At 43.3% G+C, this 18745-nt stretch overlaps 1 protein-coding gene across 2 annotated transcripts in view; it reads left to right on the forward strand.

Annotated features, from left to right (window-relative positions):
• The window catches only part of CDH4 (cadherin 4), a 1160485-nt gene that overhangs the window by 728951 nt on the left and 412789 nt on the right, over window positions 1-18745 (forward strand). The window contains exon 3 of one of the 2 annotated variants that reach the window (XM_081948625.1): window positions 17654-17787. In XM_081948625.1, coding sequence (XP_081804751.1) covers window positions 17654-17787 — 134 coding nt within the window. The remainder of the gene's footprint in view (window positions 1-17653; window positions 17788-18745) is intronic. The other variant, XM_081948626.1, reaches the window with a different exon arrangement.

An 18745-nucleotide genomic window follows, 5' to 3' on the forward strand; every position in this document is an offset into this window, starting at 1 on the left:
GGTCGCCATGATATAAAAAAAGATGTTGTGACTCTAGAACCGAGATGGCGAACCTATGGCACACATGCCGGAAGTGGTGTGCAGAGCAGGGGTGGGTTCCTGCCAGTTCTAAGCTCTTCTATAGAAGAGGTTCCACAAATCTACAATGCCGTTTAGAACCAGTTCCAGCTCCCTCCCCCCACCCATCTGTACATCATCAAGATGAAGAGCGAGAGGAGGAATTCTGGGAGTTGAAGTCCACAAGTCTTAAAGCTGTCAAGTTTGAACACCCCTGGGGGGTTTTTCTCTAAAGGATTAGGGGTGCAAGGGTCTCATAACTTGACAGCTTTAAGACTTGCATTCTTCAAATGCCAGAGTTCCTGAGCCAACATGACTGGAGGAAGAATTCTGGGAGTTGAAGTCCACAAGTCTTAAAGCTGTCAGGTTTGAACACCCCTGGAGTTTTTTTTCCTAAATGGTTAGGGGTGCAAGGGTCTTGTAACGTGACAGCTTTAAGACTTGTGTGCTTCAAATGCCAGAGTTCCTGAGCCAACATTTTGGTTGATAAGCAAGAGTGTTGTTAAGTGAGTTTCACCACATTTTACAAGTTGGCCACGCCCACTCAGTCAGATGGCCGGCAAGCTACTCCCACAAAGCAGGCCACACCTACAGAAGAGGTTCTAAAATTTTTTGAAACCCACCACTGGGCAGAGCCATCGCTGTCACCTGTTGTTCTTCTGGGTTCCGGCAGAAGAGCAGCTCCCCAGAGTGCATGTGTCCGCTAAGAACCTGAGTTTCTGGTTTCCAGCATACATGCTGGTCTTTGCACTTGCATGCAAGAAACTGGAAGGGCCAGGTGGAAATTCAGCTTCCAGGCACATGCATGCTTTTGGTACTCGGTTTCGAAAAGGTTTGCCAACACTGCTCTAGAACGAGTGCAGAGAAGAGCAACAAAGGTGATTAAGGAACTGGAGGCTAAAACATAGGTAAAACGGTTACAGGAATTGGGTATGTCTAATTTAATGGAAAGAAGCACTAATCAGAATCAGAATAGAGCTAGAAGGTACCTTGGAGGTCTTCTAGTCCAGCCTCCTGCTCAAGCAGAAGATCCTATACCATTTCCTCACTTCATCTTTACAGGCTTGGGCTATTTGCTGATATTCTGCCTTAGTTATGTCTCCCTCTTTCCATTTTTTATACTTATCTTTTTTTGTCTTTCAATTTGTCAGAGAGATCTTTATGCAGCCATGCTGGTTTCTTTTGGGAGCTGTTATTTTTCTTTTTCATTGGTATTGTGCTAGACTGGGCTTTTGTAATCTCATTTTTCAAAATTTCCCAAGCTTCTTGATTTGTTTTCCCCTTGAGAATCCTCATCCATGGAATTCTTCCCACGCTCTCTCTAAGTTTATTGAAATTAGCTCTCTTAAAATCCAAGACTCTAGTTTGACTTTGTTCTACTACTTGTGTTTGCATAATGTTGAATTCCAATATTGCATGGTCATTTGCCCCCAGGGTTCCTGTGGCTTCAACACCTTCTATCATTTCCTCTCTGTTAATGAGAATTAAGTCCAATATGGCTGATCCCCTTCTTCCCTTCTCTATTTTTGGGCAAACAAAGTTGTCTGCTAGGTTTGTTAGGAACCCACTATTGGAACTCTGCTATTATATCACTAGGGCGATATAATAGTGCTCCAATATTTGAGGGGCTGCCAGAAAGAAGAGGGGACTCAACCTCTTCTCCAAAGCACCTGAAGGCAGGACAAGAAACAAAATGTTTGATCATGTGATCCAAATTCGAATGCTTGACAACTGGCATGTAATGATCATTTGTAACCGGCCCAGTCAGTTTCCCACAAGCAAAGTCAATATTTCTTAAGCTTTTTGCAAGAAAAAGCTAGTTCAGTCTAACATTTCATGCAGCTAAACTAAACCCTAATTTATAAATCTCTTCAATCTTGATAACTGTTAAAATATTCTTCAGTAATCAGTTAATTGCTGGATATAATATAATGAGGCAGGAATCCTTTCATGTTGGTTTTACTCAGTTACTTGTTTTTCTAAAGATGCATTTGTCCCATCTGTTTCCTGCAATGTTTATCCTAAAAAAGTCATTCTTTTAAAAAGTTTTTTTTTAAAAGACACATTTTGATGGCCATTTTCCCTAATGCAAACCTTAGTCATGCAATTTAAGGCAGTGCATCTGTTTTTGAAGGCAATTTCCCCTAGTGTCATGAATTTTATTTGTCATCTTAAGTAATATAGGCCAGGTTGGGTATATTTTTTCCCCCCTAACGTATGAACTGAAGTATCCATGTTAATTGAAGAACTGCACTGCAAGATGCTGAAATGGATGTCTGGTGCAACAGTGTTATGGTTCACATATGAGGCTATGAAGTGTGAAATAAATAAATTTGATTTAGCATACATGTCATAACATTTCCATCTCTGGGAGTGTTCAGTACTTACCATGAGTGGAAAAGTTTCTTGCTTGAAGGGACTCTCAATCCAATGAGGGGCTTATTGCAGTAGTAAATCAGGGATCTCCTTCTGGTGTTTGTAAAACCGGGAAGAGGTTATTTATTTAATTCATTACATTTATGTGGCTGCCCCTTTGCAGAGCAATTCTGCATAAATATCACGGTTGAATAAGAAAGGAGGGAGGGAAGGAAGGAGATGGGAGAGAACAAGGAAGGAAAGAAGGAGGGAAGGAAATGGGAGGGAGGGAGGGAAAGGGGAAGGAAGGAAATGGAAGGGAGGGAAAGAGGGAGAAAAGAGATGAGAGGGAGAGAGAGGGAGGAAAGGAAGGAAGGAAATGGAAGGTAGGGAGGGAGAAAAGAGATGAGAGGGAGAGAGGAAGGAAGGAAGTTCTTAATGAGGAAGTGGGAAGAAGGAACCAGGGTTCATCTTGAGGAAGGAAGGAAGCCAATAGAAAGAAGGGAGGGAGGGAGGAGATGGGAAGAAGAAAGGAATGAGGAGGAGAAAGAGAAAGGGAAGAAGGAAGGAGATGGAAAGAAGGGGGAGGGAGGATGGAAGGAAGGAAGGAGATGGTAAGAAGGAAGGAGGGAGGGAGATGGGAAGAAAAAAGGAATAAGGAAGAGAAAGAAAAAGAAAAAGAGAAAGGGGGGAGGGAGGGGGAAATGGAAAGAGGGGAGGAAGGAAGGAGATGGGAAGAAGAAAGGAATAAGGAAGGGAAAGAGAGAGGGAGGGAAGGAAGGAAGGAAGGAAGGCTATAAAACCCATTTCTACTTGTGAGGAGGAAAAAATCTGAACCACTCTTGCCATTTTCAATTTCCAAAGCAAGCATTTCTATAAACAAATGTAAACTCCTTCCCAAGACAATTTCAGTCTTTGCAATCTTTTCCTTGTACAATTGATCGTGGTAGTTTCTGAGGCCAATCTGCAAACAATGTTTTGCTTTTGTAACTTTTTTTTTTTAATGGTATTCAAACATGGCAGAGAATTTCCCAGGAACACTGTCTTCCCTCAATGAAGCAGCTTAAAACAGAATCCAACAACAGCTATTTCTCTGAGCCATTAAACTTGTGTTTTGCAATAAACGGCATTGATTGGGAAAGGAAATGTCACGCTTGTAAGACTTTTACGTTTCCAGACATAGAATATAAGTTTCCACTTATATGGCAATAAAAAAGGTGAAAATACAGGCCAGACGAGATGGGCCTTACTAATAGCAAAAACCAATTTTCCAACAGTTTTGAAATAAATAGTAATTAATCAAGGTAGCTACAGTAGAACAATGAAATGGGTAAAATCCACCTTCCCACATTACAGATGGTCCTTGACTTACGACCACAGTTGAGCAACATGTTTGTTGCTAAGCGAGACAGTTGTTAAGTGAATTTTGCCTCCTTTTGCAGCCTTTCTGGTCACAGTTGTTAAGGGAATCGTTGCAGTTATTAAGTTAGTAACACGGTTGTTAAGTCAATCTGTCTTCCCCATTGACTTTGCTTGTCAGTAGGTCGCACAAGGGGATCATGTGACTCCCAGGGACACTGCAACCGTCATAAATATGAATCAGTTTCCAAGGGTCTGAATGTTGATCCCTTGACCGTGGAGACGCTGTAATGGTCATAAGTATGAAAAACAGTCATAAGTCAGTTTTTTTCAGTGCTATTGTAACTTCAAATGTCACTAAGTGAACGATTGTAAGTTGAGGACTACCGTACAACTAAATAGCAAAAGAGAAAACACTCTCATTTAGAAAGCAATCGTGAGGTAAAATTACCCATTGTTTTGGTCGTACAATACAGGGGTTCTAACCTAAGCTTCCCAAGATCATGAAGCAGACTCCTCGTCCCGATAAAAGCTCTTTCTATTTAAGTTAAAGGGAATTCCGCTCCAACAAAGTCCCGGCAAACAGTCTTTCATGAGATTTCCCAACTACAGACCTTCATCAGGCTTGGAGAGCTGCCAGGTTGATATCTTCCAAACTCCATGCTGTAGCAGCAATTACTTCACAAGAAATCAGGAACAGATCTTCACCCTAGTGAATTGAACGAATTGTCTCCTGCAAACTCCCCTCCCCTTTCGCTCCTCTTTATTCCCTATGGGAGGGGCCATTCACCATCCACCTGTACCAAATCGTCCCTTGTTCCTTAACTGTTCCCTTCTCCTGGCAGCCCTGCGCCTGTGCACATTGGGAACAGGCTCCAGCTGTTCTTCTGTCCCACTAATATCTGACTCCGAAGGCAGCTGATAACTGTCAGATGGCCCTGACCCCATTTCTGCCTCCGATGCAGAGCACTCCTCAGAGCCTTCCCCAGACTCCAGGACTGGCCCATATTCCTCCCCAACCTCCTCACCGTCTCAGTCTGTCACCAGCTCCGCTGGCTGCTGGTGGGCCACAAGAACAGGCACAGAACACTGTTAACAAACTAGTCACATTTGTGTATTAATACACCAAGCAAATATATTCTGATTTAAAACTTCAATAGTGCATGATAAGACTGTATAAAGGCAGCCTGTTCAGATTTATGGAGGCATGATCAATGCAGCCTGATTATTGGATCAATTTTTGATCCTTCCCTATTCAGAACTAGTTCTGAATTGCTTGTTCACACAGAGAACACAAATGAGCCTCTCGTTCTTCCAATATTTGAAGAATACAGCCAAAAGCTTGTAATGGCATTTATTTGGGCATTTATTGATTGACATTTATCTGGGACATTTATTTTGATTTACTAATTTAAAATGTTCATATGCTTCCTTTCCTCCTGCTGCAAATGTATCCGAGGAAGTGAACCGTGGCATTAAAGGGCAATAATATAAAAGCATGCAGAGTTTTCCCAAATCTGTACCCTGAAATAAAATAAATATCTCCAGCGAAACAGCCATTGATAAGAAAGGAGTATGAAGATTTGTTTTGCTTCTCTCTCTCTCTCTCTCTCCCTCCCTCCCTCTCTCTCTCTCTCTCTCTCTCTCTCTCTCTCTCTCTCTCTCCTCTCTCTCGCTTGAAAATAACTAGGGGAAATGAAATGATTTTATAGGTCATAGTTGGCAGGAAAAAGAGATAAACACATAGTTTTGAGGTGAGAATTACAAAAATAATGATGTGTATATTTTATTCAGACTTTCAAGGCAGGGATTCTCATGCCAACCTATCAAAACATACCTTCGCCTCATCGCAACATAACCTACATGAACTTCATCATGAATGAAAAATGTATTTCTTTCCCGCAGTCAATAGGTCTCTCTCACCTCATAAGAAGTGATGTTCAGGAAGGAAGGATGGAATGCAAGAGAAATGGGGATGCCTTAGGACAGATATCAGTTACTTGATTTGGTGAAACTCTTTCATTATTCCAAATTTTTCAGATAAATAAGAACAGATATTTGAGTTGGTCCAAGGGCAAACCCAGCACACCTGGATTTATAATGGCCTATAATATAAATGTTATGATGAAATCTACACTGCGATTCCAAAATGCATTATTTTTTTAAGATATAATAAAGTAGAGCAGAGCAGAATAACAGAGTTGGAAGGGACCTTGGAGGTCTTCTAGTCCAACCCCCTGCTTAGGCAGGAAACCTTACACCACCCTACATTGCAAGAACACAAGCGAGCGGTCAGACAAGGAGACCCAAACTATTGGTAGCCTCACATTGCAATGAACAAGGACATACATTCAATTTCACAGCTACTAAGATTGTTGGCTGAACAGGTACAAAGATAGCCAGGAAAAAGATTAAAGTTTGGGGGAAAGGGGCCTTTTCAGTCAACAGGAGTGCTGATTTACCACAAGTGTATCAGGTACCTAGGAGCCGAGGACCTGGCAAAACAAAGAAACAGCAGCCAATGACTTAATAGCCAACCATCAACACACCAATCTACTAGTAAGTAGCCACGTGCAAAACAGGCACCACATAAATATTACTCATAGAATAGCTCAGGGGTTGGCAACCTTAAATACTCAAAGAGCCACAAAGGGCCTAACCAGAAGCCTCCCTTCAATTCTGGAGCCAACCGGAAGTCTGGTTACCCCAACCATGGAGTTTCCTCCTAGTGCTGCATCCTTTTTCCTCTGCCAGCCAGAAGTTCGATTCCCCCACCAAAGAGTCTCCTCCTAGCGCAGCATCCTTTTTCCTCTGCCAACCAGAAGTTCGATTCCCCCACCATAGAGTCTCCTCCTAGCGCAGCATTCTTTTTCCTCTACCTGTCCTAACCGAAAGCCCTATCAATTATGGAACTGACCAGCAACAGGGAGCTGCAGAAGAGGAATGAAAGAGACACATGTGGCTGCAGAGCTGTGGGTTGCTGACTCCTGGAATAGCCCAAAGGATATATTCTAGTAGACAGAAGTTCTCTGAGGATGGACTCTAGCATGAGTCTGAAAGCTCAGAAGACTGATCCAGATTGGTTCTTACATTAATTGATTCATTTTAAACCTTATTCTCAGGATACTTGAGGATGTTTCCCTTAGTGGTGACTTTCAGCTTATTTATTGTGGAAGGTGGGAAAGAGTGCTTTTCAGGTCTTCTTAGCCAATCACACAACCCGAAATCAGACCAGGATTCAGAAAGGTATTTATAAGCCAATGCTTCCCCCCCCTCAGACAAGCACAATCCAAAGCACACTGAAGATGTCTCCTCGAATGGGGAGGAAACGTTTGCAACCATATCGCCAAGCTCAGAGCTCAAACCAACAACGTAACTACCAATCTGAGCTACTAATTTGCAAAGACATTTCAACCAGTTGTAACTTTGAATCGGTGGTGGGTTCCGGATCCCGTTGCAACCAGTACGGCACAATGGGGCCTGGCACCTACCACATGAATGCGTGCAGCGCACGCACACGTGCAGCACATAAATGTTTCCTACCCTCCAGCGATGCCTCTGGGAGCCTCCACAATGCTCCAGCTGCTCAGCGGAGCATCGCACATGCGCCACATGCGCCATGCGCGTGGGCGGAAGCCCTGAAGTATTCAAATACAGGTAAGGACGACGGGTGGGTGGGCCCTCCGGAGCACCGTACCGAAATGGTAATCGGGCAGGCACCGGTATGCCCGTACCGCAACCCACCACTGTTTTGAACACTTGTATTAACTACCGTATTTTTCAAAGTATAAGACGCACGAAGGTTTTGAAAAGGCAAATTAAAAAAAAGTTTTTGCACTTTGCAAACCTCCCAAAAATGGCCCATTCCCCCCCCCAAAAGGCATCAATAGGCTTTAAGGGGCTTGCAGAGTGCTCCCAGGGGGTGGGGGGGCCAAAACTAAGCAAAAATTGGCCCGTTTTTCATGAAAACAGGCCCATTTTTCATTTAAAAGGGGGGCATGGATAGCCTTTAGGAAGCTTGTAGAGTGCTCCTGGGGGTTGGGGGGGGGTAAAATTGAGCAAAAAAATGGGCCATTTTTTGCTTATTTCTGCCCTCCCCCACCTCCAGGAGCTCTCTGAAAGCTTCCTAGATGGTATTCATAGCCATTTGGGTGAAGGTGGTGGGGTTTCGGGAGGCCAAAAATGCTGTATTCAGTGTATAAGACGCACCCAGATTTTCAGCCTCTTTCTTGAGGGAAAAAGGTGCGTCTTATACTCTGAAAAATACGGTAGGTTGAGGACTAACTGTATAACTAAGTCAAAGTCAGAAATCTATATTCAGACTGTATATTCAGGATTTTTCCAATCTTAAGGAAGGACCCATCTTTCTTCATCTGAATAAATGTGTCCCTTTATCACGAGAGATCTGGAGTCCATCTCTTTCTTCTCACCAAGCCACACCTGATCCCTTCTCAACATCCTCCACACTTTCTTGCCTAGGGCCTTAACCAATATACCAAACTGAAGCACTCTGTCTTTCTATGCTGAATGAATATGGACTGAATGCAAAACTGAGCAGCCACTGACCTAGTTTTTGTTTAATAGGTCTATGCCCTAGATTTTATATAGATCAATGGAACTGTTTTACATCTGGTATGATTATGTCAGAGGTATGAAAGCTGCCCTTAAACAATAGCAGATAATCTATCCACCCACCCACACAACGAAGCTACAGCCTCCCTGTACAAAGTCACAAAGGTCAAGATTTAAAAACAATTTTAGAGAATTGTGACACCATCTAGAGCAGTGGTTGTCAACCTGTGGGTCGGGACCCCTTTGGGGGTCGAACAACCCTTTCACAGGGGACGCCTAAGACCACCGGAAAACACATATTTTCGACAGCCTTAGGAACCGAGACACCAATTTTATGGTTGGGGTTCACCACAACATGAGGAACTGTATTAAAGGGTCGCGGCATTGGAAAGGTTGAGAACCACTGGTCTAGAGAAACCACAAGTATCAGAATGGTCTGAAAGGCATGTGAAAATTGATTAAAATAAAATAAATTAAAACTCTAAATTAGCTCAGCCATCCCTACATGTTCTCTTGTCTGAATTGTTGGACAAGAGTTGGATGGAAAATCCATTTGGTTCAGTTCCAAGCAGGGAGAAAGACACTGGAGACAAAATGGAGGCTGGGGGCTGATTGGAAAGGGGGTCCATTTATTAATGAACAGGACCACATGGCATTGAGAGTGAGGGGTATTTATACCGTCCCTTAGGCTTTGCACTGGAGCTTCCTGTTCCTGTGCAAGAACATGTATTCCATTGGCTGTTGTCAGACTCCCATGGGGCCATGTACAAATCCTAGGACAGCGATGGCGAACCTTTTTTTGGTCACGTGCCATAAGTGGGGGGAGTGCAGGGGGGTCATATGCGGGCGTGCCGCACCCATAATGCAATGCGCTCCCCCAGTGTGCATGTGCGCACTACAGGCGCTCACCCCCCGCCATTTTACATGCTTTTTTCGCCCTTCCCAAGCTCCAGAGGCTTTATAGAAGCCTGGGGAGGGCGAAAACAGCCTCCCCCGCCCCTCCGGACAACCTCCGGAGGCTTCAGGGACCATGAGGAGGCTTCCCTGACACCTTCGGAGCGCTCAAAATGACCCTCCGAGCAAACCGGAAGTCATTTCCGGTTTGCTCGGAGGGTCATTTTAAGCGTTCCGAAGGCTTCAGGGACCGTCAGGAGGCTTCCCTGACACCTTTGGAGCGCTCAAAATGACCCTCCGAGCAAACCGGAAGTCATTTCTGGTTTGCTCGGAGGGTCATTTTAAGCGTTCCGAAGGCTTCAGGGACCGTCAGGAGGCTTCCCTGATGCCTTTGGAGTGCTCAAAACAACCCTCCAAACAAACCGGAAGTCATTTCCGGTTTGCTCGGAGGGTCGTTTTAAGCATTGCAAAGGCTTCACGGAAGCTCATGAAGCCTCCAGAGGGCCTCGGGGGGGGGAGGCTCTTTTCACCCTCCCCAGGCACCTATAAAGCCTCTGGAGCCTTGGGAGGGTGAAAAATGGCTTTTTAAAAGGGTGAAATCAGTTGGCCAGCTGACGGCAGCGCCTCACGTGCCGTGACAAATGGCTCCGCGTGCCACCTGTGGCACACGTGCCATAGGTTTGCCATCACTGTCCTAGGAGTTTGTCTGAGTTAAGTTTGGTTGAAGTTGGGACTGCTGAGGCAATGAAGTGATGTTGGACAATTCCTATTGTCAAGTTGTAATGAAGCCTCAAGATGGTTTTGCGGGTGGAGGGGGTTACCCTCCTTTAAATAGATAAATAGTAAAACAATTCTTTATTTATATTCTTATACTTCCTATCCAGTAACGTAAAAGAAGAGAAGTAGCTCAGACGCAGTGCAGAAAAAAAAGGAGACGATGTATCCATGCACAGACATAGCTTATGTGTAAAGAAGCAAATTTAGAAATGGGACTAATTGGAAATACAAAAACATTACTGTAGCTGCATGAATATTCAGCGTTAGACAGCTTTGGAATATCAAACCACAGTGTTCCAATTGATACATCCAAATCAATTTGGTCTAATTCAATGATTTTCCATTTATGCACCTCACCTTATAATGGTCTAAATTGATCTAAATTGAATTCAGTCCAATTGACTGATTCAAGAGAATACTGATATTTCAATTGCATTGATTTTTCCAAAGTGACTTGAATGTTCAAATCAAACTGGACTCAACTGGTAAATCCCTACTTGTCACTGTATAAAAGAGGACCGTCACCTTCTTGTCTGATAGACATTGTCACGGTGGTGCTATTCAGCCGGTTCAGACCGGTTTGAGCAAACCGGTAGTGGCGACCTATGGACTCCACACAGATATATTTTTCCTAAGGTTAGACCAAGAGTAAGAGACAGGTAATCCTTTTCATTACCATCATAGCTGGTATTCAGCCAGTTTGGGCTGGTTCATCCGAACCGGTAGCGGAAATCGTGAGTGGCCCTGCCCACCCACTCCAGCTCTATGCTGTCTTATTTAGCCATGTTTTCTAACCTGCGTGCATGCGTGCAATCCGTGCGTGCAAACAAAGTGCATACTTGGAAGGCACGCACGCTCTCAAAGCAAGTGTGGGCGCATCCTTGCAGTTTCACTGCGTGGCAAACCGTTGGTAAAACTGTGTGCAACCCACCTCTGCAGTTTCTTCTGGATCTTGCTTACATAGCCCTCTTCGTGGGGAGTTTCCAAAATTCAGTTCAGATATGATTATCTTCACACATTTCCCTTAGATCATTGAAGGTCTGTTTTTAAAAGCCTAATTCATTTATGATGCCTCACTGGATATGGTGGGCTGAATATTGTAAGGCCAGCTCTGGCTACCTGTGGACTAATGCAAGTTAATTCAGGCAAAGCAAGCTTTTGCATGGACTCTATTTTGCTTATGCTCAGAAATATTTGTCCAAGTTCATACAACACACATCTTTTTAATAAAACACAATTATAAAACTATATATGCTATATCCAGGCAATAAAATTCATTCTTCCTTCCTTCCTTCCTTCCCTTCTTCCCTCCTCCTTCCCACTTTCTTTCTTTTTTCCCTTTTCTTCCTTCTTTCCTTTCTTCCTCCCTCCTTCCCTCTTTTTATTTTTTCTTTCTATTTTCTTCTTTCCTTCCTTTTCTTTCTCCTTCCCTCCCTCTTTCTTTCTTTTGCCTGTTTCAAACATTTCATCCCTCCCTCCGTCTTTCTTTCTTCCCTCCCTCACTCCAACCTTCTTTCTTTCTTTCTTTCTTTCTTTCTTTCTTTCTTTCTTTCTTTCTTTCTTTCTTTCTTTTGCCTGTTTCAAACATTTTCTTTCTTCCTTCCTTCCTTCCTTCCTTCCTTCCTTCCTTCCTTCCTTCCTTCCTTCCTTCCTTCCTTCCTTCTACTTTTATCAAACATGGCTAACATCAAAGAACACCAGAAACAGACGAAATAAAGAGAGAATCAGCAGCAGAAATAAAAAAGAAAAAAGAAAACCATGACAGAGAAGACTTTCTTCATTCCTTCCACTGCCTTGCATTGTTCTTTACCAGGTTCTTCTAGCTGAACAGATAATACACTTATTCCTTAACTCATCAGTAAGAAACAAAGTGAATGGTAAATCTCAGGGGAGAATTTGCATAATAAAAAACACACACACCAAATAATTAAAATAGGATATGCATATTAGCAAGTTCAATGGCAGGATTGCAAGGAAGCACATACAGGTATCCCACAGCATATGACTGCCCACCATTTCTGTTGCTAAGCAATACAGTTGTTAAGTGAGTTTTGCCCCATCTTATGATCTTTCTTGCCACAAATATTAAGTGAATCACTGCAGCTGGTAACACAGCTGTTCAATGAATCTGACTTCCCTGTTGACCTTGCTCTTCAGATGATCACAAAAGATGATCACAAGTGTCCAGATCACATGTCACCAGGGATAGGATTCAGCCAGTTCAGACTGGTTTCTGGCGAACTGGTAGTTCAGGTGAGCAGTTGGCCTCATCCACCTGCCCCTGCTCTTTCCTGTCCTATATTTCCCTGTTTTATAGCTCAGCTGATTGACACATCACAGCAGATTTCCATGCATCACTGGCATTGACAAAGAAGATAAGTTTTTAAGCTTAAAATTGATGGGTTTTTAACACTGCACGCACCTGAAAAGCTTGCAAGTATGTGTGCAAAGTGCGCCTGCATGCGCTCACCGAACTAATTGTTAAACTGGTTGCATCCCACCACTGCGTGTCACCATGACCCCAGTGCAATAGTTGTAAGTGTGAGTAATGATCATAATGATCAATTTTTTGCCAATGCCATATAGAATAGAATAGAATAGAATAGAATAGAATAGAATAGAATAGAATAGAATAGAATAGAATAGAATAGAATAGAATAGAATAGAATAGAATAGAATAGAATAGAATAGAATAGACAGAGTTGGATGGGACCTTGGAAGTCTTCTAGTCCAATCCCCTGCCTAAGCAGGAAACCCTACACCACTTCAGACAAATTGTTATCCAACATCTTCTTAAAGACTTCCAGTGTTGGAGCATTCACAACTTCTGGAGGCAAGTTGTTCCATTGATTCATTGTTCTAACTGTCAGTGAATTTCTCCTCAGTTCTAAGTTACTTCTCTCCTTGATTAGTTTCCACCCATTGTTTCTTGTTCTGCCCTCAGGTGCCTTGGAGAATAGTTTGACTCCCACTTCTTTGTGTCAACCCCTGAGATATTGGAAGACTGCTATCATGTCTCCTCTAGTCCTTCTTTTCATTAAACTAGACATACCCAGTTCCTGCAACTGTTCTTCATATGTTTTAGCCTCCAGTCCCCTAATCATCTTTGTTGCTCTTCTCTGCACTCTTTCTAGAATCTCCACATCTGTTTTACATCGTGGTGACCAAAACTGAATGCAGTATGTAGTAAAGTCAGTCGTTGTACAGCCGTTGTATAGTCAGTCAACAAATGGTTGTAATTTACCTGTATTTCCAAACTAGGAAACAATTTATGCAGGATACTACTACAATTTTAATTAAAAACCATACATGTTTTATTGAAATATATCGTGCATATGACCAGGAGATGCATGTCTATGTACAAAATAAGAAAGATAGAGAGAAGGAAATAGAATTGTTGTTGTTAGTTGCGAAGTCACGTCCGATCCATCGCGCCCCCATGGACAACGTTCCTCCAGGCCTTCCTGTCCTCGACCATCCTCTGGAGTCCATTCAAGCTCACGCCGACTGCTTCAGTGACTCCATCCAGCCACCTCATTCTCTGTCGTTCCTTTCTTCTTTTGCCCTCAATCTTTCCCAGCATGAGGCTCTTCTCCAGTGAGTCCTTCCTTCTTATTAAGTGGCCAAAGTATTTGAGTTTCATCTTCAGGATCTGGCCTCCTAAAGATCAGTCAGGGTTGATCTCCTCTAGGACTGACCGGTTGGGTCACCTTGCAGTCCAAGGGACACGCAAATAGAATTAGTATAATTAAAAATCGAGACTCAGTGCATATGAATGGATGTGACCAGGTAACCAATATGTATATACAAAATACAGTCCGGGAGCTGATGGACAACTTCAAAGCCTACATGTTCTCTCTTCTTCAGCATCTTTGTTTCCTTTAAACCATCTTTCTGGTTAAAAGATCCTCTTTTGACAGTTTCTAAACAGAAGAGCCTCCAAAGAGAAGACTAGGATTCATGAGCACGAAATGAACTGTCAAAAACCTATCTAGTTTTTCTCCCAAAGAATTCATGGCAGCAGAAATGTGTTTGTGTGTTTTTTTCTCCCTCCTGTTTAGGACTTCCTTAACCTAAGAACTGTTTTTAGCGCACAAAGTATTGAACCTCAGAGCTAGTTGCATATGATCAAAGAATCACGTAATATATTTACTTGTTTTCCTGAGAGGCTAATCAGCTGCCTCTCAGCTGCCCAGAGGCAGGGCATCTGTTTTATTGTCGCTTGTCAAAATAATCCAGTAAGCATTTTGTTGAATAGCATGTTGGGAATTGGGACCTACCTCTTCATAATCTAAGCCAGGAATAGGCAATCTGGTTGATTCTCAGGATTGCTTGTGGCCAAACTGGTTTTAAAAAAAATGTCTTAATGGTGGCCCATGCCAAAGATAGCAGTGGGATCACTAAACCAATAGGCATAACACATAGGCACTATTCTGACCTAGGCTTCCCCAGCAGCACGAAGCCAAGTCCTCGTCCCAATAAACCCCTTTTATTTCATTTACAATGAATTCCTCTCCAGCAAAGTCTTTCCTCTCCCACAATCTTTCAGGATAGTTCACAATTACTGACCTTTATCAGGCTTGGAGAGTGGCCAGGCCGATATCTTTCAGATGCCGCAATACTTGGCAAGAATGCAGGAATGAGCTAGTTGTCTCCTGCAAATACCCCTCCCCTTTTGCTCCTCTTATATTCCCTATGGGAGGGGGCATTCACTGTCCACTTATGGCTTTACTCCCCAGTCAACCCTTGTTCCTTAGCTGTTCCCTTTGTCTGGCAACTCTGCGCACGCGCACACTGGGAATAGGCTCCAGCTGCCTCACTGATGTCTGAGTCTGAAGGCAGCTGAAAACTGTCAGATGGCTCTGGCCCCATCTCTGCCTCTGACACAGAGCCTTCGTCTGAGCCTTCTCCAGACTCCAGGACTGGCCCATGTTCTGCCCCAACCTCCTCATTGTCTAAATCTGCTGCCAGCTCTGCTGGCCGCTGTCAGGTCAAAATAGGCACACATGCATCAATAGAAGAGACTATTTCTAGCTTGGGGTTAAACTGTGGGGTTCTGGGTTCTCTCTAAGCTTGGTTGTTTTCTCAGAGACCTTTAATTACCTAACTAGATAACATAATCAGGCTAGAAGGTAGTGGATTTGCTGAGAGAAAATCTTAAGTCCTCGAGGCTACTACGCCATTGACTATCATTGCTGGACCCTGATTGGTTGAGACGCGAGCAGCCGGCTGGCGGGAGAATGCAGCCATTCTATTGGTTCAGCGTCTGACAGCTGTAGTATAAAAGGGGCTGTCAGCTGTCAAATGCTGCTGTTTGCCGGGTCGAGGTTTGCCTTACATTTTGCCCTTTTATACCGTTAATAAAGGTTGTGTTAGCTTCAACCTGCCTTGCCTCACTTCCTGTCTGCCTCGTTCTCCCTACGGAACAGAAAAGCAAATGAGAGAGCATCAAGGACTCCACACACAGACCGATATATTTTTCCTATGGTTAGACCAAGAGTAAGAGACAGGTACTCCCTTTCGTTACCACTAAAGGTGGTATTTAGCCAGTTCGGACCAGCTCACCCGAACCGGTAACAGAAATCGTGGGTGGGTCTGCCCCCCAACTCTGGCTCTCTGCTGTCCTATTTAGGCATGTTTTTGAGGCCGGGTTCATGCATGGAAGGTGCGAGAGAGCGCAAAGTGCATGCGCAAAAGGCTGGGCACATGAGTGAAGTGAGTTGGGGCACGCATGGTGAACCGGTGGTAACAAAATGTGAAACCCACCGCTGGTTACTATGTTGCTTGTGTGCAGGTTGGTTAATCATATACAGTAAAATTGTGTAATAAATGTTTGTTCACTAGAGCTAGGACAGGTGAGGGGATTATAGGTTTAAAAACAGTGATATTTTAATGTTGTAAGCTGCGGGGGAGTTGGACAGCTGTATAAATTTGTTTCATAAAATCTAATCGGTATGTAAAATATATCACACCCTGCTCTCATTAGAACAACCATCTCAAATCTAAACAATCTCTTTACACACAGTGGAACTGAGCAGGATAGGATGGAGTTGGGCATTACTGCCAGCTCCTTTTTTCTAATGTTTCCCCATTCATGCATTTTGTAATGAGATTTGAAGGAGTCTTGTTATACTTATACTGTGATTGCAAATCCAAAACAGCAGAATTTGCCCTGCAAAGAGGGATTGTATTTGAGATTAGTCAAACACAGATAGTCCTCGACGTATGACCACAATTAAGTCCCAGATTTTTGCTGCTAAGTGAGGCAGTTGTGAAGTGAGTTTGTCCCATTTTACAGCTCTTGCCACAGCTCTTGCATTTTACTCTTGCCACAGTTATCAAGTGAATCATTGAAGTTGTTAAGTTAGTAGCATGGTTATTAAGTGGATCTGGCTTCCCGGTTGATTTTGCTTGTCTGAAAGTTACAAAACATGACCCCGGGATGCTGCAACCATCATAAATATGAGTCAGTTACCAAGCATCTTGGTAGGCTAAAACATATAAAGGCTAAAACATATGAAGAATGGTTGCCGGAACTGGGTATGTCTAGCTTAAGAGAAAGAAGGACTAGGGGAGACATGATAGCATTGTTCCAATATCTCAGGGGCTGCCACAAAGAAGAGGGAGTCAAGCTATTCTCCAAAGCACCTGAGGGTAAAACAAGAAGCAATGGGTGGAAACTAATCAAGGAGAGAAGCAACTTAGAACTGAGGAGAAATTTCCTGACAGTTAGAACAATTAATCAGTGGAACAGAAATTGCCTCCAGAAGTTGTGAATGCCCCAACACTGGAAGTCTTTAAGAAGATGTTGGAGAGCCATTTGTCTGAAACGGTATAGGGTTTCCTGCCTAGGCGGGGGGTTGGACTAGAAGACCTCCAAGGTCCCTTCCAACTCTATTATTGTATTAATGAGAAATTTCCTGACAGTTAGAACAATTAATCAGTGGGACAGCTTGCCTCCAGACATTGTGAATGCCCCAACACAGTCTTTAAGAAGATGTTGGGTAGCCATTTGTCTGAAAGGGTTTCCTGCCTAGGCAGGGGGTTGGACTAGATCCAAGATCCCTTCCAACTCTGATATTCTATTCATCTCAATTTTGATCATGGCCATGCAATGGCCGTGTGAAAGTGTGAAAAACGGTCATAAGTCACTTTTTTCAATGCTATTGTAACTTTGAACGCGGTCATTAAATGAACTGTTGTACGTCGGGGACTACCTTATAAGAGGAGTTCCGCTCCATATCAACATTTTGCTGAGTGCAAAAATAAAATAAAAAAATATATTTAGGATCTGAGGACCTACGGGATGGGACTCATGTGTCTGGTGTCCTTCTCAGAGCTAGTCTAGTTCTGTGCTAGAATGTGTGAAAAATAGCTTATGATTAAATTCTCATATCCAGTGGAAAGCAAATACAGAGGTAATATCCATCTGCCATCCTTTTCTCTCTTCTAATGTCAAAATGTAGGTTGTAAGTTCGCACAGGGGGGACCGATCTAGGTTTTTTTTTTTTCCCCTTCCTGCTTATGCTCCTCCGTTCAGGATTTTGCACGCTGATCACTTAATAAGCATACTGATAATGCTAATGATGCTAATAACAACAGCTTGATTAATCCTTATCTCCTCTGCCTTCCTTTCCAGTGAAAGTTAGCGGCTGCTCTGAGAGCAAAGGAACGCCGTACGAAAGTGCCAACTTGGACTTCAAGGTGAGGAACGACGGAAAACTCTACCCCATCAAACAGGGGCACGTGCCCTTGGAGCAGACAAAAGTTACGGTAATGACTTGGGAGCATCAGATGGGATGGGACAGATGGGAAATATTGGCCAGGTTACTGGTGGGTGAAAAAAATCACAACCCAAGGGACACAAAGTATCTTAAACACATGCCAGTTGCCAATCGGCCTAATTTTGATCACATGACTATGGGGATGGTACGATGGTTGTTAAGTCCAAAGTCCCTTTTTAATGCCATTGTTACTCTGAACGGCCATGAAATGAATGGTTGTAACTCAAGGACTACCTGTAGACAAAGCCTTCGTAATCAAAGTTCTCTTTTGTTCCTGTTGGTCTTCTATTGCTTTGCCTTTTTATTACATAAACCGCTTAGAGAGGGCTATAAAACACTGTGAAGTGGTATATAAGTCTACCAGTAAGTGCTATCACTATTGCCTTGTTTAGCAACAGAAATTCTGGTCCCAATTCTGGTCGCACTCCACATGCGTGAAATCCAGATAACAGCCTCTGGCAGAAAGCCAGAATAGAAGCAAAATAGAGACAGCCAGTGGTAGCATCTTCTTTTATGTCAGTATCATCTTTCCACTTGCTCAAGAGTGGGTAGATAGCAATTGAACGAAGCTTAAGGAAACCTCCCCCGTCTGGCAGAGTGCAAAGGATAGTTACAGGAGCTGACTTGATGATAAATTATTTTCAATCAAAGTGTAGGAGTGAATTGTTTTATCCATTAAACGACGACCTCATTCGGGGATAATGTATTCCAATGAGAATACTACGACTGTAGCTTTTCGTTCCTGGGTATCCGTGAGAGCACAGATGCTGCCATCGTACCATGGCTTTTACTGGAGGTGGGATGATGGCGATTCAGAAAAAATAAAGATAAGATAAAAAATACTGCCAGGGATCCAAGTAACATACCCGTAGCAAACAGAACTCCAAGGCAAGTCTGCTAAAACAGGGGTGGGAGTGGCCAGCCTGTGACATATCTGGCCATGTGTT

The sequence above is a fragment of the Natrix helvetica genome (assembly GCF_964273705.1).
Source record: "Natrix helvetica genome assembly, chromosome: 3".
In the NCBI taxonomy this organism is placed as follows: Eukaryota; Metazoa; Chordata; class Lepidosauria; order Squamata; family Natricidae; genus Natrix; species Natrix helvetica.